This window comes from Giraffa tippelskirchi, chromosome 7 (genome assembly GCF_054371585.1).
Source record: "Giraffa tippelskirchi isolate mGirTip1 chromosome 7, T2T-mGirTip1v1.2.pri, whole genome shotgun sequence".
Classification (NCBI taxonomy): domain Eukaryota; kingdom Metazoa; phylum Chordata; class Mammalia; order Artiodactyla; family Giraffidae; genus Giraffa; species Giraffa tippelskirchi.
Window position 1 is genome coordinate 102,271,355 of NC_137281.1, and position 22,290 is coordinate 102,293,644.

General features: G+C 36.6%; 1 protein-coding gene across 2 annotated transcripts; it reads right to left on the bottom strand.

Annotated features, from left to right (window-relative positions):
- Window positions 1-14,309: 14,309 nt before the first annotated feature.
- Window positions 14,310-15,100, bottom strand: RPL10L (ribosomal protein L10 like). Of its 2 annotated transcripts, XM_081511222.1 has the most exons (2): window positions 14,924-15,073; window positions 14,310-14,842 (listed from the first exon to the last, which is right to left on the bottom strand). In XM_081511222.1, the coding sequence occupies exons 1-2, from the start codon at window positions 15,030-15,032 to the stop codon at window positions 14,388-14,390; spliced, it is 564 nt and encodes a 187-aa protein (XP_081367348.1). In that variant the 5' UTR covers window positions 15,033-15,073; the 3' UTR covers window positions 14,310-14,387. The 2 variants fall into 2 exon arrangements, with proteins under 2 accessions (XP_081367348.1, XP_081367347.1); XM_081511221.1 differs by having other exon boundaries at window positions 14,310-15,100.
- Window positions 15,101-22,290: the final 7,190 nt, after the last annotated feature.

Below are 22,290 nucleotides of genomic sequence, written 5' to 3' on the forward strand. Positions count from 1 at the left end.
CTCAACCAGGTCTTCTACAAGTAAATTTTAATTCCTTCTTATTATAGGGTAAAATTTATCAGTATTGTAATTCTTATTTTCTGTTCAAGATTTAAAACATAATGCTTAATCTGATAAACATTATAAATATTTAGGCAAATGATTCATATGTAAAATTTTTTGTTCCAGAAGAAGTGATTTTTTCTTTCTTCCTTTTAGTTGATTGGTATGTTATTAGATTGGATGGAATTTGATACTACTGAATTTGCTAGAGTACTGACTTACTGACAATTTCCAATGTATGTGTGTATGTTGTCATATATATTCACATACAGAGAGAGAGAGAAAATGTTTCCAAATCAGAATTTAGCATGAAGACTTATTGTAATTGTGTGTGAACTGGTTGCTTTGGTAAGGTTAAGTCCAAAATGAAAGACAATGTCTAAGCTAGCATTCTTTATGATCATATGATTGGAGTCTATGTGTTTTTATGACTTTAATTTATACAGACCATTATTACATTTTAATATACCTTTTAAAATGCATGATAATAAATAAAATTATTTTTCTAACTTGATCATAATTTTTCATGGTTCATAAAATCTATAAAAATATATACCAATATGCTCCTGTAACTTATAAGTTGGAAATAGTAATTTTTTTTACCTTTTATACTTCTTTAAAATAGTTAATTTTTAATATTCCACACAAACAATTGCTTACATAATTACAGTTATATCTAAATGCTTCAAACAATATAGTAACAGGAAGTAAAAGGTTAAAATATGGCAAAATTGCACAAGCTGCAATAGTTATTTCACAGAAGTTTTAGGTGCCTTCAGTAGAAAATCAGAATTAACTTACCAGGGAACACTGAGTATGAAGGCTATTAGACATTTTCACACTTGGATTCAAATATTTCATCATTATTGAGCTTACACAGAAAAAAATAGGTGTAATGTATACTTTAAATATGAATTTTTAAAATAACATCAAAAAGATTTTGAGATTCTGTAATTAGAAGTAAGTATAATATTTTAGATGTTACTTCATGGTCAGGATAATTATGTTAATAAGCATAGCTAATACACAGTGAAGTCCTTTAAAGTTCTAATCATTCAATAATAAATGATGATAGTAAGCAGCACTTATTCTGAGCATACTATGTAACAATAACTGTGTTAAATGCATTCTCTCATAACTGTCACAATAATCTTCAGTTATGGTTGGGATTGTTTTGAAGTTTAGACAACTTACTCAGCCTCTGGAAACTTCAATAAACTGCTCAAGGCGAAAGAGTACATAGAGGACAGAACCAGAATCCAAATAAAAGTCTAGGTATTTCAAATGCTTTACTTTTTCAATAGCTTCACCAAACTAATTTTTGACATCTTCCTGATTTTAACAATCATTCCTATATCAGCTAGAGTTTGCTTAGGGTATACTAAGTGTAATATGGAATAAGGAATGTATTTTAGGAACTAAACTTTGCAGAATAATGAGAACAGCTGGGAAAATAATTCTGAAGGGGATAGCAGGGTGATCAGACAAAAGTCACCAACCAGGGATGATAATGAAGTCTACTGGATGCTACCACCTCTCTCCTTGCAAGGGCCCTGAAATTATCCCAAGCCAGAAAGACAGGCAATTGGGAGGGAGAAATCTAAATGCAAAGTGAAGAGAAACATGGATAAACTTGATCCCATCAGCAAATGAAATTCATGAGGGCAAATGGAACTCCACAAGAACAATCTGGAATCCAAGTCTGTCAGTGTATCAAATTCCAGCAGTGTTATTAAACACAAGTCTGTGCCCTTCAGCACAACTGCACACATGCCTGGCCTGGGTCTCAAAGAAAGTAAAGGGAAAAATCTAGCAGGGTCTACAAACTGAAGTGAAGACGTTGCCATCCATCAGTGAGATGAGTCAGCATATCAAACACAACATTCATGAACTACAGAGGAGCCTGTGACTCTGCACCAACTTCGACAGTATAATTGTTGTTGCTTTCCTTTTGCCTTCCAAATATCATGCAAATTTCTTTGTGATCAAGCACCCTAGGAAGGAGGGAAACATATTTTCAGCTTTTGTATAGTAAGCTAACATAGTGAAAAACCATTTCTTTGCACACAGTAATTTAGATCTAAATTTTGGAAGTAGGCAATGCAATTAAAAACCCTATAATATTTATGAAATCTGCATATATAAAGTAGGGTTAAGTTACATAGTATTTTTCAAGGTACATACACCAGATTTTAAAATATCACAAAATTTCCACTTAGTAGGAAGACTATTCTTTAAGTGTATTTCCAAGTAAAATATAATTAATTTCTCCCTATAATCTTAACTTTAGTCACATTTCTAGGTTGCCTGGAAAATAAGAAATCTCAAGAGACCTAAAAAATAGAAGCAAACAAACAGCAGCAAGTTGATATTGAAGCAGAAACCTGTGAATGGTTAGAGCATTCAAAGTGGAGGGGATATATTTTCCAGACTCACACAGTAATATATAATCTTTTCAGAACCTAAGTGTGTAGCAAAGTCAGAAAGCTTAGCCTGAGAACTCCACAGTCTTGATTGATCCCTCATGACAAAAGAAATTGGTTCCAGTATGATAGTGTCCCAGGGAACAGGAAAAATCCACTACAAATCCTTTCTGGTGGGAAAAATACCCAACGTAGACCTTGGTATGCCAGAGAATAACTTAAGCAAGATATATCCAACAATAACAAATAATGTTAAAAGAAAACAAGCCAATATGAAATAAGAATGAAAGTAAAAGCAACAAATAATAAATTTAGATCCTCTATGATCTCAGATACTGAAATTATTAATTATAAAATTAAAGCAATAATGTATAAGAAGAATGAAGAAATACATATGGAATAAAGAAAAGGAATAGTGAAAATGTTGCTATTTTAAGGAAAAACTATAGCTTCTGAAATAAAAAATGCAATTCTAGAAATTAAAATCTTAGCAGATTGGTTAAACAACAGTCTAAAGTAAGCTAAAGAAACAATAATGGACAGGAAAATAGTATATTCATAATGATTCAAACTACATGCAAGGAAACAAAGAGATGGAAACCTGAAAGAAATATCAGGAGACATGGGGGTTACACTAATTTCTAATACATAATCTGAGTTCCAGAAAAGGAGAATAATGAAATTAGAAAAATAGTAATATCTGTAGAAACAATAGATGAGAAATTTTCAGAGTTGAAAAGAAGAGCAGAATCTCTACAATCAGAGATATAAAAAAGAATAGGTTACAGCAACCAGTGTTACATAAAAAGAGAAAGTTAAAAAAAAAAAAATAGGTCGATGATAGATAGATGGGTACAGAATAGCTAGGGCCCTGGGGCTGTGATAACCCATTACTAGGGACCATTAGGGAGTCACCAACATCCTCATTCAATACCACTTAGGCCTGAAAACTCCAGCATCTGTGAGCTAGAGGTGGAAGAGAGACCAGTGCTGGGCAGAAGGACACTGACTCCAATTCCACGATTCTTTCCTGCACATTGCATTCCAGGAAGATTCAGTGGAGGATGGCCTACAGGTATGCTGTGGCATCTAAATGCCACAGGAGCTAACTGCTGGCTCTCAATTTTATCTTTGCTTCAAGAGATTGAGAACACTTCCCATGCTGGAGTCAGGAGAGGTAGCCTAGGGTCAGTCTGGCCAGACTGTGGTACAGTTCTGACCCTCCTGTGTTATAATTCCAAGCTCAGAAACCTGCCCTCAGTAGAAAGCTTTTGCTTTTATTTGTATTTTTCAATATTGTGTTGGGCACACTTACCCTCTGGTTCTTGTAAATGGAAAAATTTCAATCATATTTCCTTAGATACCATTTTTTTCCTTCCAATCATTTGTTTCTGCAATTTCTTTCTGCCTAATTACATTGCAACATGACCAGAGGCTCAGTGCCCCTATTGTCTGGGTCATATGCCACTTGGTTTCTTCAGTGCTCTAAATAGCCCAACCAGGTTTTTTTTTTTTTTTTAATTATGTATATATATATATATATTTCTATATAATATACATATATATATCTCACCACAAAAATATAAAAGTCACAATATTTTCTAAGCACTATAAAAGTTAGATTAAGGTAAAAATCTTCCCTAACAGACATACACACACACACACACACACACACATACAAGCAAAAAACAACAGGATCAAATGTTTAAAATTGAGTTCTAACAAACCTTTTAGGGAAAATTATTACAGTATTATAAGTCTCTTCTAAAATAGAAAAGAGAGAACAGTACATACTAATTCAATTTATGAGGCAAGAATATCTTTGAAATGAACATAAAATAATAGTATAATATCAAACTTATTCAAGCTGAGTGTTTAAAAAATTGCACAACCAAATTAGATTTATCCCATGAACAAATGGGTGGTTTATTATATAAAAATATATTAATGCAAACCATGTCATTTAGATATTACTACAGAAAAACTTAAAGTCATCCAAACAGATGCACAAAGACATGAAAAATATTCAACTTTCAGATTTGAAAGACTGAAGAGGGAAAAAAGAAAACAAATTAAAAAAGCTAATTTTGGCCAAAATTGAAAATTTGCAAAAATTTTTTATCCTGTGGAAGAATATCTGTCACAAAGACACAGGGAATGTCATCCTTAAAAGTGGGAAGTTAGAGGTGATTTTTTAAAGTTCAGGATTAATGTAAGAATATTGTTCACTGCTGCTGCTGCTGCTGCTAAGTCGCTTCAGTCGTGTCTGACTCTGTGCGACCCCATAGACGGCAGCCCACCAGGCTCCTCTGTCCCTGGGATTCTCCAGGCAAGAATACTGGAGTGGGTTGCCATTTCCTTCTCCAATGCATGCATGCATGCTAAGTCCCTTCAGTCGTCTCCAACTCTGTGCGACCCCACGGACAGCAGCCCACCAGGCTCCTCTGTCCATGGAATTCTCTAGGCAAGGGTACTGGAGTGGGTTGCCATTTCCTTCTCCATTCACTCCTACAATTTCTATTCAAATAATATAGAATCATCATATGATTTAAATCATGTAGAAGCAACAGTAAGAATAAGAAATGTGTTAAAATATAAATATTTGAAAGCAAATGGAAAAATTATTAATATTAGCAGATGATTTGATGTCTATGCAAAATATGCAAGAGAATAAACAGAAAGATTAATAAAGAGTTAGTAAAAGAGCACACTTACAATGTAATAAGTAAGATTTCAATACCAACAAAAGAACATAAGGCATCTATAAGAGCGAATCTAACAGAAGATGTGTAAAACAATAATGGATAAAATTATAAAGTATATATTGAAAAACATTAAAGGAGACCTAATAAATTAGAGGTACAATTTGGAAAGAGGAAGACTCATTTTCATGGAGATGTCAATTCTCAGACTACTCAAGAAAGTTACTATAAATTCAATAAAAACCTTATAAGACATTGTTGAGTGTGATAATTTGACAAGTTGTTTATTAAATTTATCTGGAAGGGGAAAGTTCCAAGAATAGCCCTGACATAATGAAGATAATGATCTGCAAAAGCTTGCTTTGAAAGAGAAAATATTTATTATAAAGTTATCACAATTAGCTAGTCATATGGGGAAGAAAATGATCTCTTGGTAAACTATACAAAACAACAAATTTCCACAGCTTAAAGATTAAATCTGAGTAGTAAAATTTAATCTTTGTAAATAAATCAGAGTACTAGATTTCAATATCAGGATAGATATAATTTCTTAAACAACACAGAAAAAAATGCTAGCAACTAAAGAAAAAATTGATAAATTCTACTACACTATAACTAAGAATATATGTAATGCAATCTATTATTTATTAGTTATCTGGTATTGCATAACAGTTCAGCACAAATTTTGGGTCTTAAAACATACACATTTGTGTTATCAGTTTCTGTGAGTCAGGAGTCTGAGCATAGCTTATCCTTAGTCTTCTGTAAAGTTGCAATCAAAGTATTGGCTAGGGCTGAGTTTTCTCCTGGAGGCTGGACTTGGGAAGGGTCAACTTAGAGATTCGTTCAGTTTGTTGACAGTTTATTTATTGGTAGCTCTAGGACTCCTAGCATTTTGCTTCTTCAAAACCAATAAGGAGAACCAGACTCCAGAACAAGTTAAGTAGGAAAATGGAAGTTTTCCTACCATAGTCTTATATGTAGTATCATAGTTCTGGGAGTGACATTCCATCACTTTGGTTATACTTTGTTAGTTAGAAATATTAATAAGTCACAAGTCCTACCCATACTCAAGGGGAAGAGATTATACATCAGCATGAAATATCTGGAGGTAGGAATCTAGAGAGTCACGTAAAAGTCTGTCTGCCACAGGTTTGTACATTTTGAATTACAATAACTAGATAGATACCCTTGAACCCAAGCTCCAAAATATAAATTAAAAAATTACTAACATCATTTAATCTCTTGTGTGTACCTTCCATAGACCATGTCTATTACTCCCCTGTCACGCTATGTCCCACCCAACCAACCATTAGCCTAAATTTTTGTTCTTAGCATTCTTTAAAAAAACTAGATTTATCGTGTTTTTGTATTTATTTCCTCTAGTTTTCCTTGTTTTTTAGCTTAAAAAGGGGCATTACACTATTTAGAGTCTTCTTTTATTTTCTTTTTTTCACTTAACACTTTATTTCTTATGTAAGTCTCATAGAGACTTATTTATGCTGTATCTGTAGTTCATTTATTTTCACTCTGTATATATCTCCCATTGTGAATATACCCCAATGATTATATTCATAGATTTATCTTAGGAATTAGGAGTTAGTTTTGCGTTTTCTTCACTTTTTGTTATTATGAACAGTGATATAAAAGCTCTTGCATACATCTTCTGATTCATGATTGGGTTTTTCTAGTATAGATATCTAAAGGTGGTATTTCTTTCTCTTAGGGCACAAGCCTCTTCAAATTTATTATGTAATTTTAAAATTATTTTCTGAAGTTAGAGGGTTGATAGACCTCAAGTTCATTAATTCATTCAATAAGTACTGGTGGCACTTGTTACAAATATGTCATTAGATGTAGTTAAGAATCAAATTTTAAAACTTCAAATTTGCTTTTTAAATAAACTAGGTTTGGACTTTGTACATACTGTTATATTTTGATGATTTTCTATTATTTTATAATGTCTTGAAAAATATATAAAACTGTGGAAATGGCATTTTTATCAATAATCCAGTTTTGCTTCAAGAACATGACTTGTAGTCACAGAGCAAGTAGTTCATAAATTGAAGCAGTCCATTGTACATAAATCAAATCCCTACCAACTAGACAGAAAATAAAATTAATAGACATTGTTTATGGGTAATTTGAATAGAGCCACATGAACATGGGCTTCAGTGAGAAATTTAAAGCATGCTCACACTTAAGGTGCTCACATATGGCAGAAAAGTAGAGGGGCCACAGGTAAATGGAAGTTGTTTCGAAGCAATATGGAAATTTCTTTTTGTTGAATGAGGTTTTATTTTAGTCTGGTGAAATTTCAATGCCTTCTAAATTTTAGTAATTCAGGCATTTACTGGCATGGTGCGTGGAATTTTTTCATCCAAATGGTTTGACAGGAGAAATATTGAAGTGAACGTGAAATTTTATTTTCCTGGAAAAACTACCAACTGTGCTCCAGTGAAACCATATTGCTTTTACATTAGCATGTTTCCTTAATAGTATCTAACCCTCATCTGTAACTTTTCAATCACTTTCAATTCCTATTCAAACCTCCCATCTGTTACTTTAAAGCAGCCTAGACTAGTAGTTTCAGTTTCTTAGAGCAGGAAAGAAGAAATTGCCTGCTCTTATTCCCCAAGCTCATCCTCCCTCATTCCTTGATATGTATTACTGACAACAGAATGTGAGCATAGACAGTATTCACTGTGTTAAATGAAGACTCCAAGTCACAGAAAACTGGTTCCTTTTCAGTACTCCTGGTGATCTTTACACTGCTGCCTCCTGGTTCTCTATGGATCTGATGTCCAAATGTTCATTCTTATGGGGTTTTTCTGTATGTTCTTTAGAAAAGACTAGAGTTCCTCTCCCTAGTAAATCCCCTCAAGAGAAATCTGGTTAAAGCATGGCTCATTCCATGCCTTTAGCTGCCACCACAGAGGAGGTCTCCTAGGGCATAGAATCAGCAGTGTTACATAAAGAACCAGAAATGGCCCCACATCATGGAATATTTAAGCCTTATCCTTACTATGCCAGAAGTTGAGGGCTGTCCCCCAACACTCTCTCTATCTTAGTTCCACCATCTCTTTCCTGTCTTCACCCCCAGTACCATCTTCTTGCTTGTGGCGGTGCTGGTGATGGTGGTGGTGGTGATGGTAGTCCATGACTCACAGCATTCAGGTAGAAGAAAAGCATCATTGGGAATTCCCTGGTTGTCCAGTGGTTAGGATCCTGTGCTTTCACTGATGAGGACATAGGTTCAATCCCTGTTTGGAGAACTGACTGCAAGTCATGTGGTGTGGCCAAAAAAAAAAGAAAAGTCACCGTTTCCTAACAATCCAACGTCCTTTTCCCCACTCCATTCACCCAGACAGGGGAAGGGATCCTTGTTCCTTTAAGAACTCTGCATTTGTGCAAAAGACACCATCCTCTTTCACAACCTCTAATATTTCTCTTCATCCGTGACCAGTCATTTTAGCACAACAGGGAGTTTAATGAATAGGACACTTGAAGAATTTAATAATATTATTCTAAAAATACAATAGTTTCTACTGTGAATATAGACCTATTCTTTAAATATTTGGAGCATAAAAATATCAATAACTCTCAGGTGACATTTTAACATATAATTAAACTGCATTAATTAGCTGATTAGGTAATTATTACCTAACAACATAAAAGTTGTCAAGACATGTATGAACACAACACAAAATTTGTATTTCTAGATGTTATATTAAAAATTCTTCATCTTGATGATCATAGTCATTTTACCTATAACTATTTGAGATCCACACCAATAAAAGATAACCAGAAGTTGCTACAAAACATGTGGAAGCATATTTCTACATGATTTGTTTTAAAGTTTAAATTTCCAGAAGTAGATAACTTTTAGTATGATATTAAGACAACTTCTGGGTGAATAAACTGAAACAAAACAGGATCAAAGAATCTCCTTCTCCAATATATAATGAAGTGAATGATACAGAAAAAGAAAAACATCTAAAACCCACCAAGGAAAGGGTCATGTCATAGATTTAGGAGAGAAGACATAAAATGAAGACAGTAGTCTCATGTGTTCTTCTAACACTATTTTTTTAATTAAAAATTTGACTTCAATAAAATATATATATTAAGAAAAAATTCTGGCTAAGTAGCTTTAATATAATTAGTATAATTCTATATTTTGAGGCGTGGGGAGAAATAATAGATTATAAAATGATGATTTATGATACGTACCTCTTCAAACTCTTAGAAGCATTTCTGAAGAAACATGAAATTTTAAAATGTCTCATTAATGTCCTAATATGGAGAGAGATGTACTGTGCATATAAGTTGTTACATAAGGGAAAACTAGGAAAATCCATGGACAGGTGTAGCTCCAAACAACGCCAAAGATCCTCAGCATTTGGACGTGCCATTTTCTAGGGTTCCTCACTGAATAGGAGCAAGGTCAGGAGCAAGGTCACCATAGATAGGCGAGCAGACTGCACACTTGAAAGACAGGCGTGAGCTGTGATGTAAGAATATTTAAAGGGATTTCAGAAGAGGTATCTGTCATCCATCAAGGCTGTAAATATTATCCCTCTCATCCTGAGGCTATGGAAAAGAAGATAGATAGCAATACCCAGTCCTCAAACAATGCCACCCAAAGAGAAGGCTAAATGAACCAAAAACTGCAAAAACTTTGTGAAAGGGTGACTAGAGATGTTCCGCCATTTAATCTTTCAGAATAAATATAAGGTCTGGGTAGAACAGTATATGTATCACACATATGTAGTATGAAAATAATGTCAGGACAGCTACATAATCAGTCTCTTGAGAAAAAAGAGAAGAGAAGTGAAGAAAGAAGTAATAAATATTAAATGAACAAGATAGATAAGGTAAATAGAATATCTAGTTTGGAAGGAAAACATAGATAATAAAACAAATCTCCATAGTGAATAATAATCATATGTAGAGGATAACTGTTAAAGCATAACATTTTTCAAAATAAGCTCCAAAAAGAGATGACAAAATAGAAAAATATGAAAATGGAAATTTATAAAACTAAATATAAACAACAAAAACTCGAATCAGAATATTGATTCCAAGTAAAACTAGAACTCAAAATTATACAACCAGAGGGAATTATGGTTGCAAAACAGAATATTAAGGCTATGTATCATGAGAAAAAGTTACACCGCAAGCAACAACAATTATGAGAGAGGCAGGAACAAATGTAACAACAATAACTTCAGATTCACCTGTTATAAGTTAACATTAATTTTGTGTACTTATGTGCAAGCCACAATCCAATTCATTTTCTCAATGAATTATCTCATATAGTCCTAAAAACAACCTATAAAGTCCTAATCCCATTTTATAGTTTAAAATTAAGGAATAGCTATACTAAATAACTTGCCTGTGTAAGTGAAGAGATTCAAATCCAGCCATCCTGACATCAGATCTTCCCTTATTATCCACTATTAATTACGATAATAACCTCACTTTGAATTATTATTAATGGTGCAATATACTTTTGGCTTTACTCATTAATTTTTACATTATTTACTTTAAAAAAGAATATGTAGATATTCTTAGGAAAACAATGAAGTCATTACTCTAAAATAAAAAAGCATATGTTATTAACATAAAAGCAGCAGATGATTGGGGCTTGAGGTGATCTCTCATCTCAATCCTTAGGTCAGTAGTTGACACTCTTTAAGAAACAAAAAGCCCAACTTGAATTGTGTCAGGGCAGGCAGTATAAAGCTGCTAAAGTAGAAATAAAATGCCTGCCAATATTACTGATAACCAATTCATGTAAGAGCTGGTGTATATTTTCATAAAAATTAAGGATTCTAAGCAAGATTTGCTTAATATAATTCCATATTTTGAGAGAAGGAAAGAAATGGTGGATTACACAATAATTATTGGTGAAATATGCTTTTCAAAACAAAATTGGAATGGTACATGGTCCATTTCCTAACAGATTCAGCCAGTATTTTCCATAAAATCTGAAGAACTCCAACAGCTAAATCAGAGAGTTTTGCAAGGCAATATGCAGAGTACATCATGAGAAACGCTGGGCTGGAAGAAGCACAAGCTGGAATCAAGATTGCCGGGAGAAATATCAATAACCTCAGATATGCAGATGACACCACCCTTATGGCAGAAAGTGAAGAAGAACTAAAGAGCCTCTTGATGAAAGTGAAAGAGGAGAGTGAACAAGTCGGCTTAAAGCTCAACGTTCAGAAAACTAAGATCATGGCATCTGGTCCCATCACTTCATGGCAAATAGATGGGAAAACAGTGGAAACAGTGTCAGACTTTATTTTTTTGGGCTCCAAAATCACTGCTGATGGTGATTTCAGCCATGAAATTAAAAGACACTTACTCCTTGGAAGGAAGGTTATGATCAACCTAGATAGCATATTAAAAAGCAGAGACATTACTTTGCCAACAGGGATCGTCTAGTCAAGGTAATGGTTTTCCCAGTGGTCATGTATGGATGTGAGAGTTGGATGGTGAAGAAAGCTTAGCGCAGAAGAATTGATGCTTTTGAACTGTGGTGTTGGAGAAGACTCTTGAGAGTCCCTTGGACTGCAAGGAGATCCAATCAATCCATCCTAAAGGAGATCAATCCTGGGTGTTCACTGGAAGGATTGATGTTGAAGCTGAAACTCCCAATACTTTGGCCACCTCATGTGAAGAGCTGACTCATTGGAAAAGACCCTAATGCTGGGAAGGATTGGGGGCAGGAGGAGAAGGGGACGACAGAGGATGAGATGGTTGGATGGCATCACTGACTCGATGGACATGGGTTTGGGTAAACTCCGGGAGTTGGTGATAAACAGGGAGGCCTGGCGTGCTGCGATTCATGGGGTCGCAAAGAGTCGGACACGACTGAGAGACTGAACTGACTGTACTTGGATTTTTAGGCAGATAGCTCTGTTTCATTACAGTAGTGGATGAAATTCTGAATACATATGTTCCAAAATTAAATTTTCCATTTTAAATAAAAATTGAAAAGTAATGAAGAGCTCTACAATATAAAATAAAATTTCAGTTCAAATGTCTTATCATTTTTTAATAACTATAAAATAGGAAAATGCTGATAAAACAAAATTATGGCTTGGAGAACATAAGTTAGCATGATGTTTGTTAAGAAAAACAAGTGAAAATGTTCTATCAAAGTTAAAGGAAATAAAATTTATATATAATAGCTTGTAATAGAAAACTGAAGGGAAATGTCAAGTAATAAATCTTGATGACACCTTCCTACTAGATGTTTAATGTACTAATTTTTCATCTTTAATTCCCCTTTCATTCACCTATCTATATGCAATAACAATCATAGTTACCAATCTCTTAGAGCAAAGACATTCATGGGCTTATGCTTCCTGTATTTAGTGAGTATAGAGCTCCACATATGAAGGTTAAAATGTTTAGAAAGTTTGAGATCAAAGATAAGGATAAATAATGAAGACAGAGAATATTTTCAAAGCTGCATCATATTTGCATTAACACATGACCAAGGAAGTGCTTTGTTTGGCATTTTGATTTTTCTGAAGTTGAGGGATTTTTTTTTTTTTTTTTTGAAAGATAATGCGGTAAAAAATAAACAGGACTGGACAAGACTGAGAAGATCCGGCTCAAGTATATTCTCATTTGCAAGTTGCACAGTACTTAATCTCCTAGAAAATTCCAGGAGGCTTAAAGTATTAATATCAAGTAAAACATGTCAAGTGCTACTTAAGCTGAAAGGTCCTTTCTATATATTCATGTAATTTAGTACCTGCTACTCTCTTTGTTTGAGCCTCCCTGGTGGCTCAGTGGTAAAGAACCTGCTTGACAATACAGGAGAGGCAGGAGAGGCAGGTTTGATTCCTGGGTTGGGAAGATCCCCTGGAAAGGGAAATGGCAACCCATTCCAGTATTCTTCCCTGGAAAATCCCACAGACAGAGGAGTCCAGTGGGCTACAGTCCATGGGGTCACAAAGAGTCAGACAGGATTGAAGCGACTAAACCACTGCCATCCTTCTTGTTATGTATAATAATAAGTATAGCTTAAAACAGCAACTTACCTTAAAAATACACAAGTAGGTAATATAGTAAGAGCAGAAAATAAGTATCAAGGCAGACACAAAATTTTAAGATTGACATAGGAATTTTAACTAAATGAAAATAATTTTAAAAGAATGTCTTTTGATACTGCTTATTTAGTATTCCTTTTGTTCCTTAAATACATTGACTTCGAAAATGAGTAGTTATAGAAAACTGAGGGCACTGTTTGCAGGATTGAAATTTAGAAAACTAAATAACATTAAGAACCAGAATTTTAAAATGTAGTAGAGACCCAGAAACTTTAGCTTATGTAATTTCTAAAATAAAACATAACAACAACTAAAAACCCCACTTGTACGCACAACATAACTCTAATGTAGGGCAAGCACCAACAGATTGCAAATTATCTCTGGGATCTTTTAAATCAGCACAGATACCTGATTTAGTGTCATTTTCTTTTCTGTTCATTCTACTGGGACTCAGGTCAAGCAATATGAACTTGGATGTCAACCTATGCCCTTTCTGTGATGAAGAAAAGATTGGATTGTCCTCTCTTGAGTGTGAGATAATGAAAGGCTTGTCTGGGGAAATCTTTTGCAGTGATCCCCAATTGTCCCAAGGCTGAGAGTTGGAGTTGATAGGTAGTTCTAAAAAACAATGTGCAGAAATGTATAAGGAAAACCTAAGCAACAAGTTTAAGAATAGACTTTTTAGTTTCAAAGAGATCATAGTTGAAACATGACTAATGCCTACCATGATTTTCATTCCTATTATTTTCTATAACAGTAATTCTTTTCTGTAAATCTCAGATTCTTTCCTACTTTTTTATTCAAGGTAATGATAACTGTGTAATTTATGACTTCTCTACAAACAAAACTTCTTACATATTTCCCTAGGCTCTCTAGGTTAAAAGCGTGAATTAGAACCGCAATAGCCTTCTCTATGAATGGCATACAAATCATTTCACTTGAAAGGAAATTATCATTTGTTATTAAAATTCTTTCTGATAGTTTTAATAGAAAAATTATTTCTCTAGTAGTCTATGTTTTAAAAATTGTATATTTTTAAACGTTTAAAATATTAAAAAATTAATAATTACTTTTTGCCAGTAAATACAATTTATTGGTGAACAAAATTCAGATCAGCATGGCCAAAGTTGGCCGTGTTGTCAAAGACCTCAGGAATGCAGAGCTCGCCACTTGTCCAAAGAGCCACGGTTGGGGACATATTTGACTCCGCAACCATCGGGAATGAGGCGCTTCTTAGCCACATTGTCTTCGAATTCATCAGCATTAAACTTGGTAAAGCCCCATTTCTTGGAGATATGAATCTTCTGGCGCCCAGGGAACTTGAACTTGGCCCTGCGTAAAGCTTCAATTACATGTTCCTTGTTCTGAAGCTTGGTGCGGATGGACATGATGACTTGACCAATGTGGACTCGGGCCACCGTACCCTGGGGCTTTCCAAAGGCACCTCGCATACCTGTCTGAAGCCTGTCAGCCCCAGCACAGGACAACATCTTGTTGATGCGGATGACATGGAATGGATGGAGTCGCACTCGGATGTGAAAGCCATCTTTGCCACAACTTTTCACCATGTACTTGTTGGCACAAATTCGGGCGGCCTCCAGGGCTTCAGAAGAGAGCTGCTCATATTCATCAGACACCATGTGGCCACAGAGCGGGAACTCATCCACTTTAGCCTTCTTCCGACCCAGGTCAAAGATGCGGATCTTGGCATCGGGGACACCTCGGCAGAAGCGAGACTTTGGGTAAGGCTTATTCTTGCAGTACCGGTAACAACGGGCAGGGCGGCGGCCCATGACTACAAGAAGAATCTCTGAGGTGCGTAGTCGTGAAAGAGGCGCTCGCGCTCACGCCTGCGCATGCGCTATATGTACATTGCCCATCTTTAGGTGCAGGAACCATAGAGGAGTTGAAGACTCTCTATCACAAATCCCCACCATAGATGCAGATATACTCTACGCATGCGTGTGGGAGATTTGAAAACTGAGCAGGACCGAGAGGCTACTGAATATATTGGCATGCGGGCATCTTGGTGAAGCAGTGGACCTTCCAGCAACGGGCTCGTAGGCTGTTTCCTTCCTCCTGTTCATCTTGAGCCTAGAATATTTGCCGTAAGGTTTGTCATAGGTATAAAAGATGTACTTTCCCAGAATTTGAATGAGGAAGGGCTCTCTACCTAGCAAACATACTTTGTGTCTGGTTTGTTCAAATAATGCCAGAGCTCACATCTCCTATCAGTGACTGTAGATCAATTGCTATTTCTCAGAGTATGTGCTCACCTTCATGGATAAAGTGGTTTCTTGGTATGAGCTCCCTGGTGAGGCTCAGGAAGAGAGGGGAGACAGAGATAGAAGTTATCTGTTGTACATGTTGCTTGATAATTGCTTTAGAAACATGAGTTTGGTTTTATTTATTTGGCCACATGGGATGATTTTATTGTCAAAATGTCATCCATAAGATTGGAATACCAACTAAACTTTTTAACTTTAAGGCTGTTTACATTTTCAAATATTGCTGCTTCTGGGAACTATATAAAAAGTAACTGTTGGGAATTCCTCCATGGTCCACTTGTTAGAACTTGGCACTTTCACTGCCGGATCTGTGTTCTGTCCCTGGTTAGGGAGCTAAGATCCCACAAGACAAGAGGTGAGGCCACAAAAAAAAAAAAGCGTAACTATTTATGCTTTATTAATGTTTTATACCTTACTGAGAATGAGCTTCATAGTTTGTTTTCTTCTATTATTAGATTTTATAAAAATATTATGATCAGGATCAGAGTGTGGGGAAAGAAGGAAATGAAAGGGAGAGAATTTACCAATAGTCAGTCAGTTTAGTTCAGTTGCTCAGTCATGTCTGACTCTTTGCGACCCCATGGACTGCAGCACACCAGGCCTCCCTGTCCATCACCAACTCCCGGAGTTTACTCAAACTCATGTCCATTGAGTCGGTGATGCCATCCAACCATCTCATCCTCTCTTGTCCCGTTCTCCTCATACCTTCAATCTTTCACAGCATCAGGGTCTTTTGCAGTGAGTCAGTTCTTTGCATCAGGTAGCTAAAGTATTGGAGTTTCAGCTTTAGCATCCGTCCTTCCAATGAATATTCAGGACTGATTTCCTTTAGGATGGACTGGTTGGATCTCTTTGCAGTCCGAGGGACTCTCAAGAGTCTTCTCCAATACCACAGTTCAAAAGCATCAATTCTTCAGCCCTCAGCTTTCTTTATAGTCCAACTCTCACATCCATACATGACTACTGGAAAAACCGCAGCTTTGACTAGATGGACCTTTCTTGGCAAAGTAATGTCTCTGCTTTTTAATATGCTATCTAGGTTGGTCATAACTTTTCTTCCAATAAGCAAGCGTCTTTTAATTTCATGGCTGGAGTCACCATCTGCAGTGATTTTGGAGCCAAAAAAGCTGTTTCTATTGTTTCCCCATCTATTTGCCATGAGGTGATGGGACCAGATGCCATGATCTTAATTTTCTTGTTATTGAGCTTTAAGCTAATTTTTTCACTCTCCTCTTTCACTTTCAACAAGAGGCTCTATAGTTCTTCTTCACTTTCTGCCATAAATGTGCTGTCATCTGCATTTCTGAGGTTATTGATATTTCTTCCGGCAATCTTGATTCCAGCTTGTGCTTCACCCAGCCCTGCATTTCTCATGATGTACTCTGCATATAAATTAAATAAGCAGGGTGACAATACACAGCCTTGACATACTCCTTTCCCTATTTGGAACCAGCCTGTTGTTCCATGTCCAGTTCTAACTGTTGCTTCCTGACCTGCATACAGGTTTCTCAAGAGGCAAGTCAGGTGGCCTGGTATTCCCATCTCTTTCAGAATTTTCCACCGTTTGTTGTGGTCCACACAGTCAAAGGCTTTTGGCATAGTCAATAAAGCAGAAATAGATGTTTTTCTGGAACTGTCTTTCTTTTTCAGTGATCCAGCAGATGTTGGCAATTTGATCTCTGGTTCCTCTGCCTTTTCTAAATCCAGCTTGAACATCTGGAAGTTCATGGTTCACGTACTGTTGAAGCCTAGATTGGAGAATTTTGAGCATTACTTTACTACCGTGTGAGATGAGTGCAATTGTGCAATAGTTTAAGCATTCTTTGGCCTTTCTCTGGGATTGGAATGAAAACTGACCTTTTCTAGTCTTGTGGCCCCTGCTGAGTTTTCCAAACTTGCTGGCATATTGAGTGCAGCACTTTCACAGCATCATCTTTTAGGATTTGAAATAGCTCAACTGGAATTCCATCACCTGCACTAGCTTTGTTCGTAGTGATGTTTCCTAAGGCTCACATGACATCTCATTCCAGGATTTCTGGCTCTAGGTTGGTGACCACACCATCCTGATTATCTGGGTTTTGAATCTCTGTTTGGATTTTTCTAGCTTTTTTGATTCCTTTTTGCTCTTGCACAAATCCATAACATCATGGAACAAAATTCTTCCAGTGTGAATATATTCTGATAATACTTTCTCTTTAACAGGGAAACATAAGTTGTGACAAAATAACTCCTGGTCTTCAAGTGAGGTTTTATAAAATACCCATGTTAGAGTGGAAATATTAAAACTCCTATTATAGTAATTTCCCCGCATTATGTAGAAGCTTGCTTAATTCCCATTCCTTTCATCATTTCTGCCTTTCTATTTTGCTCTTCTATTTACTGTATAAACTATTATCAGTGGAAATAGGACAGCAAGTAACATTGCACTGCCCTCATTGGGTTTACAAGTCTACAGGCTACATTATATGTTATTCAGATAATATGTCATCATATTACAAAGTACAAATTATGGCAAAAAGGAAAGGCAAGGTGAGGTCTGAAAACCTGCCATGAAACCCTAATCTTGACTGAGGATTGGACAGGAAAAACAAAACAGGCTTCACACAGTGACAGGGGCACATGGAGCCTGGCATTTGCAGAGACAGTAAAGCAGGCAAGAACCTGGACCATTCAAAGAAGGAACTAGAATAAGGCCCATGTGACTATGAGTGAGGGGGTGAGTAGCATAATGTGAGTCCAATGGGGAGCGGCGGGGGAGGGTGTGCGGGTGGCAGGGGGGTTTCATGTCACAAGGGCCGTTTTAACAAGTTACTGATCCTGCTCTTCTGTTTGAGAACAGAGTAGCTTTACACAGGTTTTATCACTTGATATATACGATATAGTCAATAGAGTGGGAGCTTCCCATGTGGCTCAGTGGTAAAGAGTCAGCTTGCCAGTGCAGGAGTTGCAGGTTCCATCCCTGGGTTGGGAAAATCCTCTTGAGGAGGAAATGGCAACCTACTGCATTATTGTTGCCTGAAAAATCCGATAGACCAAGGAGGCTGACAGGTTACAGTCCATGGGGTTGCAAAGAGATGGACATGACTGAGCAGTAGAGCACACACACACGATAGACCGTAAGGGGCCAAAAACATGGATGCGGGGAAGTCAGGAAGGAAGGCTTTTCAACACTGAAGAAAATAAGTGAATGTAACTTGAATGTGTTTGTAGTATCTCTCACTTCAAAAACATATTTGTATCTTTTTTTACTACTACTTGCCCAGAATATATCATAGTTCTGAAAGAGATGATTATGTGAGGTCAAAGGAAGATACCCAGCCGCAGTTCATTGCTATCACACACTCACCATCACCTGTCCAGGTCATGCTTTGTGCTTTCAAAACCCTAGAAATCTCTGACCAGCAGACGTGTAGCTATCTGCACCTGCTTGCATAACCGTCTTTCCTTAATCCAAAAGATGACCATTCACCGTTTGCCTTGGACTGTACCAGTTTTGAAGCCCTGCATCCCCCTAAAACCCTCAATCCAAGGCAAAATGAGGGGGTTGATCACCCTACCACATTTAAGCATGGGTCCCCTTACAGTTTAGGCTGGAGTCAGAGGGTGGGAAGTGAAGGGGAGAGCCAGACTGGGGTTCTGTGTTTAGACTCTTTTCATCTTAGTCCTACAGTTATTAGAGGGGAGAATATCTGTGGAAAACATCTGAGCTACACGATTCTACTTAAATGTTAAAAGCATTCCCCTCAATCAGTTCCGAAGTTTTGAGTGTTCCTCTTTCTCCCAGCTCCTGGTACCCACAATGTGCTTCATGCTAAGCAATTCTTGCAACAAAGTTTAAAACTTATCTGCTTTGAAATAACCTGAAATATGGTCAAGAAAAAATACATGGGAAATAATTTAGATCTCATTTATAAAATTAATTACTTTGGTAATTGCAATAAAAGTTTAGCAAAGGGAGACACTAGTGTCATATAAAATAGAGATGTCTTAAGAAGTAATTAGAATATATGAAAGTGAAGTAAGGAATAAGGTGAGAAAGGGGCATGGCAACTACGTAAGACTGATTAGATCTAGGAGAACAAGAAATCCATTTAGGTCATTGGTTTTGCTCCCTATTTTTGACAAATTGTGTGACCCATAGTACAGTTTTTGAATTAGTACCCAGCACTACTGAGGAACAACTGTGTTGGTCAATGCTTAACAACCTGCCCCTTGGGGAGTGGGTGAGGGACCCCCAACTTGCAGTGCTTGTTGATTTCTCTAGTGTAGATACTCCATTATCAGTTTCAGCCACCACTGTGTTATTAATGAACATGAAATGGCAAGAGACACACACAGTAAGCTCTTGTGTGTCACTGGTTAGCTGGGTCTAGCATGCTACCATTTTGCTGTGCATACCCAGGAAAAATAGAAAAAACAAATTTGACTAAAGCTAATAATCATGTTAGAATAATGCATTTTGGCATGGGTAGGGAGAGATCATTTTCTTGGAGCCCTTAAAAAGCAGGCAGGGAAACATGTTTAGACAATGATTCAGGCTGTGAAGTTTTTCCTCCATGGTTTCACACTCCTGTTCCATAATTCCCATAGAAGAAATCTGCAGTATTCTGTACTTACTGAATATGTATTATTTGTCAAGGCAGCCTTTAAGTACTTAGAATTAGCACTGTATAGTATTAAAAATACAATCAAATTCCCAGTATCCTCTGCCTTCATGCAAAGCCTAGAAAAGAACATTTCTGTGTATCAGTTCAGTGCAGTACTTCCTTTCCTTCTTTGATTTCACAGTTCAAACATTTCACAAAGAGCTAAACCTGATTTTGTTCTCAAAGAAGAATATGCACTGGAGTCTAATGTATTGACTGACGTGCACCCTGGATGCCTTCTCCTGCTGCTGGGACCGCCTGCATTGTTGATCACTGAGTCATTAAGTAGCGTTCCATCATTTGGTGTTTGACAATATACTGTGATTCAGAGAGCATGTTCCCACTTGGGCTCTCAATGAAGTGTGAAGCCTCCACTGATGATGAACAGTCATTTTCATCTGTGTTTTTTAGTAACTTCACCATGGGAGCTGTAATCTCAATATTTTTGAGAGTCTAAATGAGCAAATTGACAGCATTTTCCTAGAGTTGAGTAGTGAATGTAAAAGAGTCATGGTTATGCTGGCCTTTTCTTCAAAGTGAGCCAATTTTGTCTATTGTCATGGCTACGGGGTGGTCCTGCTTAGCCGGTGTCTCACACACCTGATTCACAATGGTCTTCTTTATCTATTTGAGAAATGTACATTCTCTGAATAGAAACACAGTCAGGTGATTTTAACTGTTGAGTCCCAGGGGCCTAGTGAATTTTCTTTTTTGACTGATATTTTATACATTTTGATTATTCTCCTTTTGGGAATCTGTTTCTTATTTTGGATCTAGGAACTGAGTATATATACTTAACCTTTATGCTTTTGTGGTATAGGATGAATTCTTCTCCAATGAGTGATTTTTTTTTTTTACATTGCTCCATAAAATTGGGGAAGAAAATATATGAGGATTAAATCAGGAAGAAGTAATGCATAAATATGCTCATTGGAATTTGATCTTAGTTTGTAAGCTTTACCTTGTTCATTTTCATCCTTGTGTGGAATTTATAAGCCATTAATCAGTTTTATATGGTAATTAGTTAATGTGTAGTTTTATAATTATAAATATTTAAGTAATGCTGTAACAAAGATATAATTCATAGTATATAATAATCATAATGTTATAGAAAAGCATAAAAATAAAAATGCTAAGCTAAAGATGGGACTTTGCTTGTGGCTGAGCTGGTAAAGAATCTACCTACAATACAAGAGACCTGGGTTCAATCCCTGGATTGGGAAGATCCCCTGGAGAAGGGAAAGGCTACCCACGCCAGTATTCTGGCCTGGAGAATTCCATGGACTGTATAGTCCATGGGGTCACAAAGAGTCAGACACGACTGAGGGGCTTTAACTTTCACTTTCATACTAAAGATTAATTGACTCAACATAAATAATCTACTTATACATTTAAAAGTCCTTCTGTTTTAGTGCTACCAAACCAGAACTTGGATCTGCTTTCCAGTGTGCAGTAATGCTAGTCTATTGACTCCATGTTGTGTGAAGCAAAGTACAGTGTTGTAAGGTGCCATACAAGGAGTCTGGGACTGGTGATGCTCAAAAATTCCAAACTCCCTGATGGGTTTTAGCTCAAATGCTCCTACATATTCAGGGCAAGGTGAGGGAGGGGGGTCCCTGGGTACAGTGATCAACTCTTACACAATTCACTGATTGGTTGTTGGTAACAGGGGGGTGTCATAGGGGTTAACTTTATCAATCCTTGGGCTTCAGTGGGCCTGGGGGCCCTGTGTTCATGGTCATCAAGTAGTTAATTTCTTTCATTTGGTGAGGAGTTTGGCCTCTGTAAAACAACTCAGGAAATGTGCATTAGACACTATTGTCTGTGTACTTCAGAGAGGAGTTAAAGCAGAGGATGTGGGGGAGGGATCTGTCCTGGGAATGCCTCATAGGAGCCTGCTCATAAAAGGGCTTAGTTCTTTCTGGAAATTTCAGAAACACAGATCTAGGGTCAGGGTGCTGTGTATGAAGTTTGTCCTCCCACATATTGAATATATGGACTTTCTCTCCTTTAGATCCAAGTCTTCGTTCATTTATTTTAAAGTGCAAAATGCTGGGAGGAATGTTAGTTTTTCCCTGATGCCCAAATTTCTTGTCAATAGTGTTAATATGAAGTTT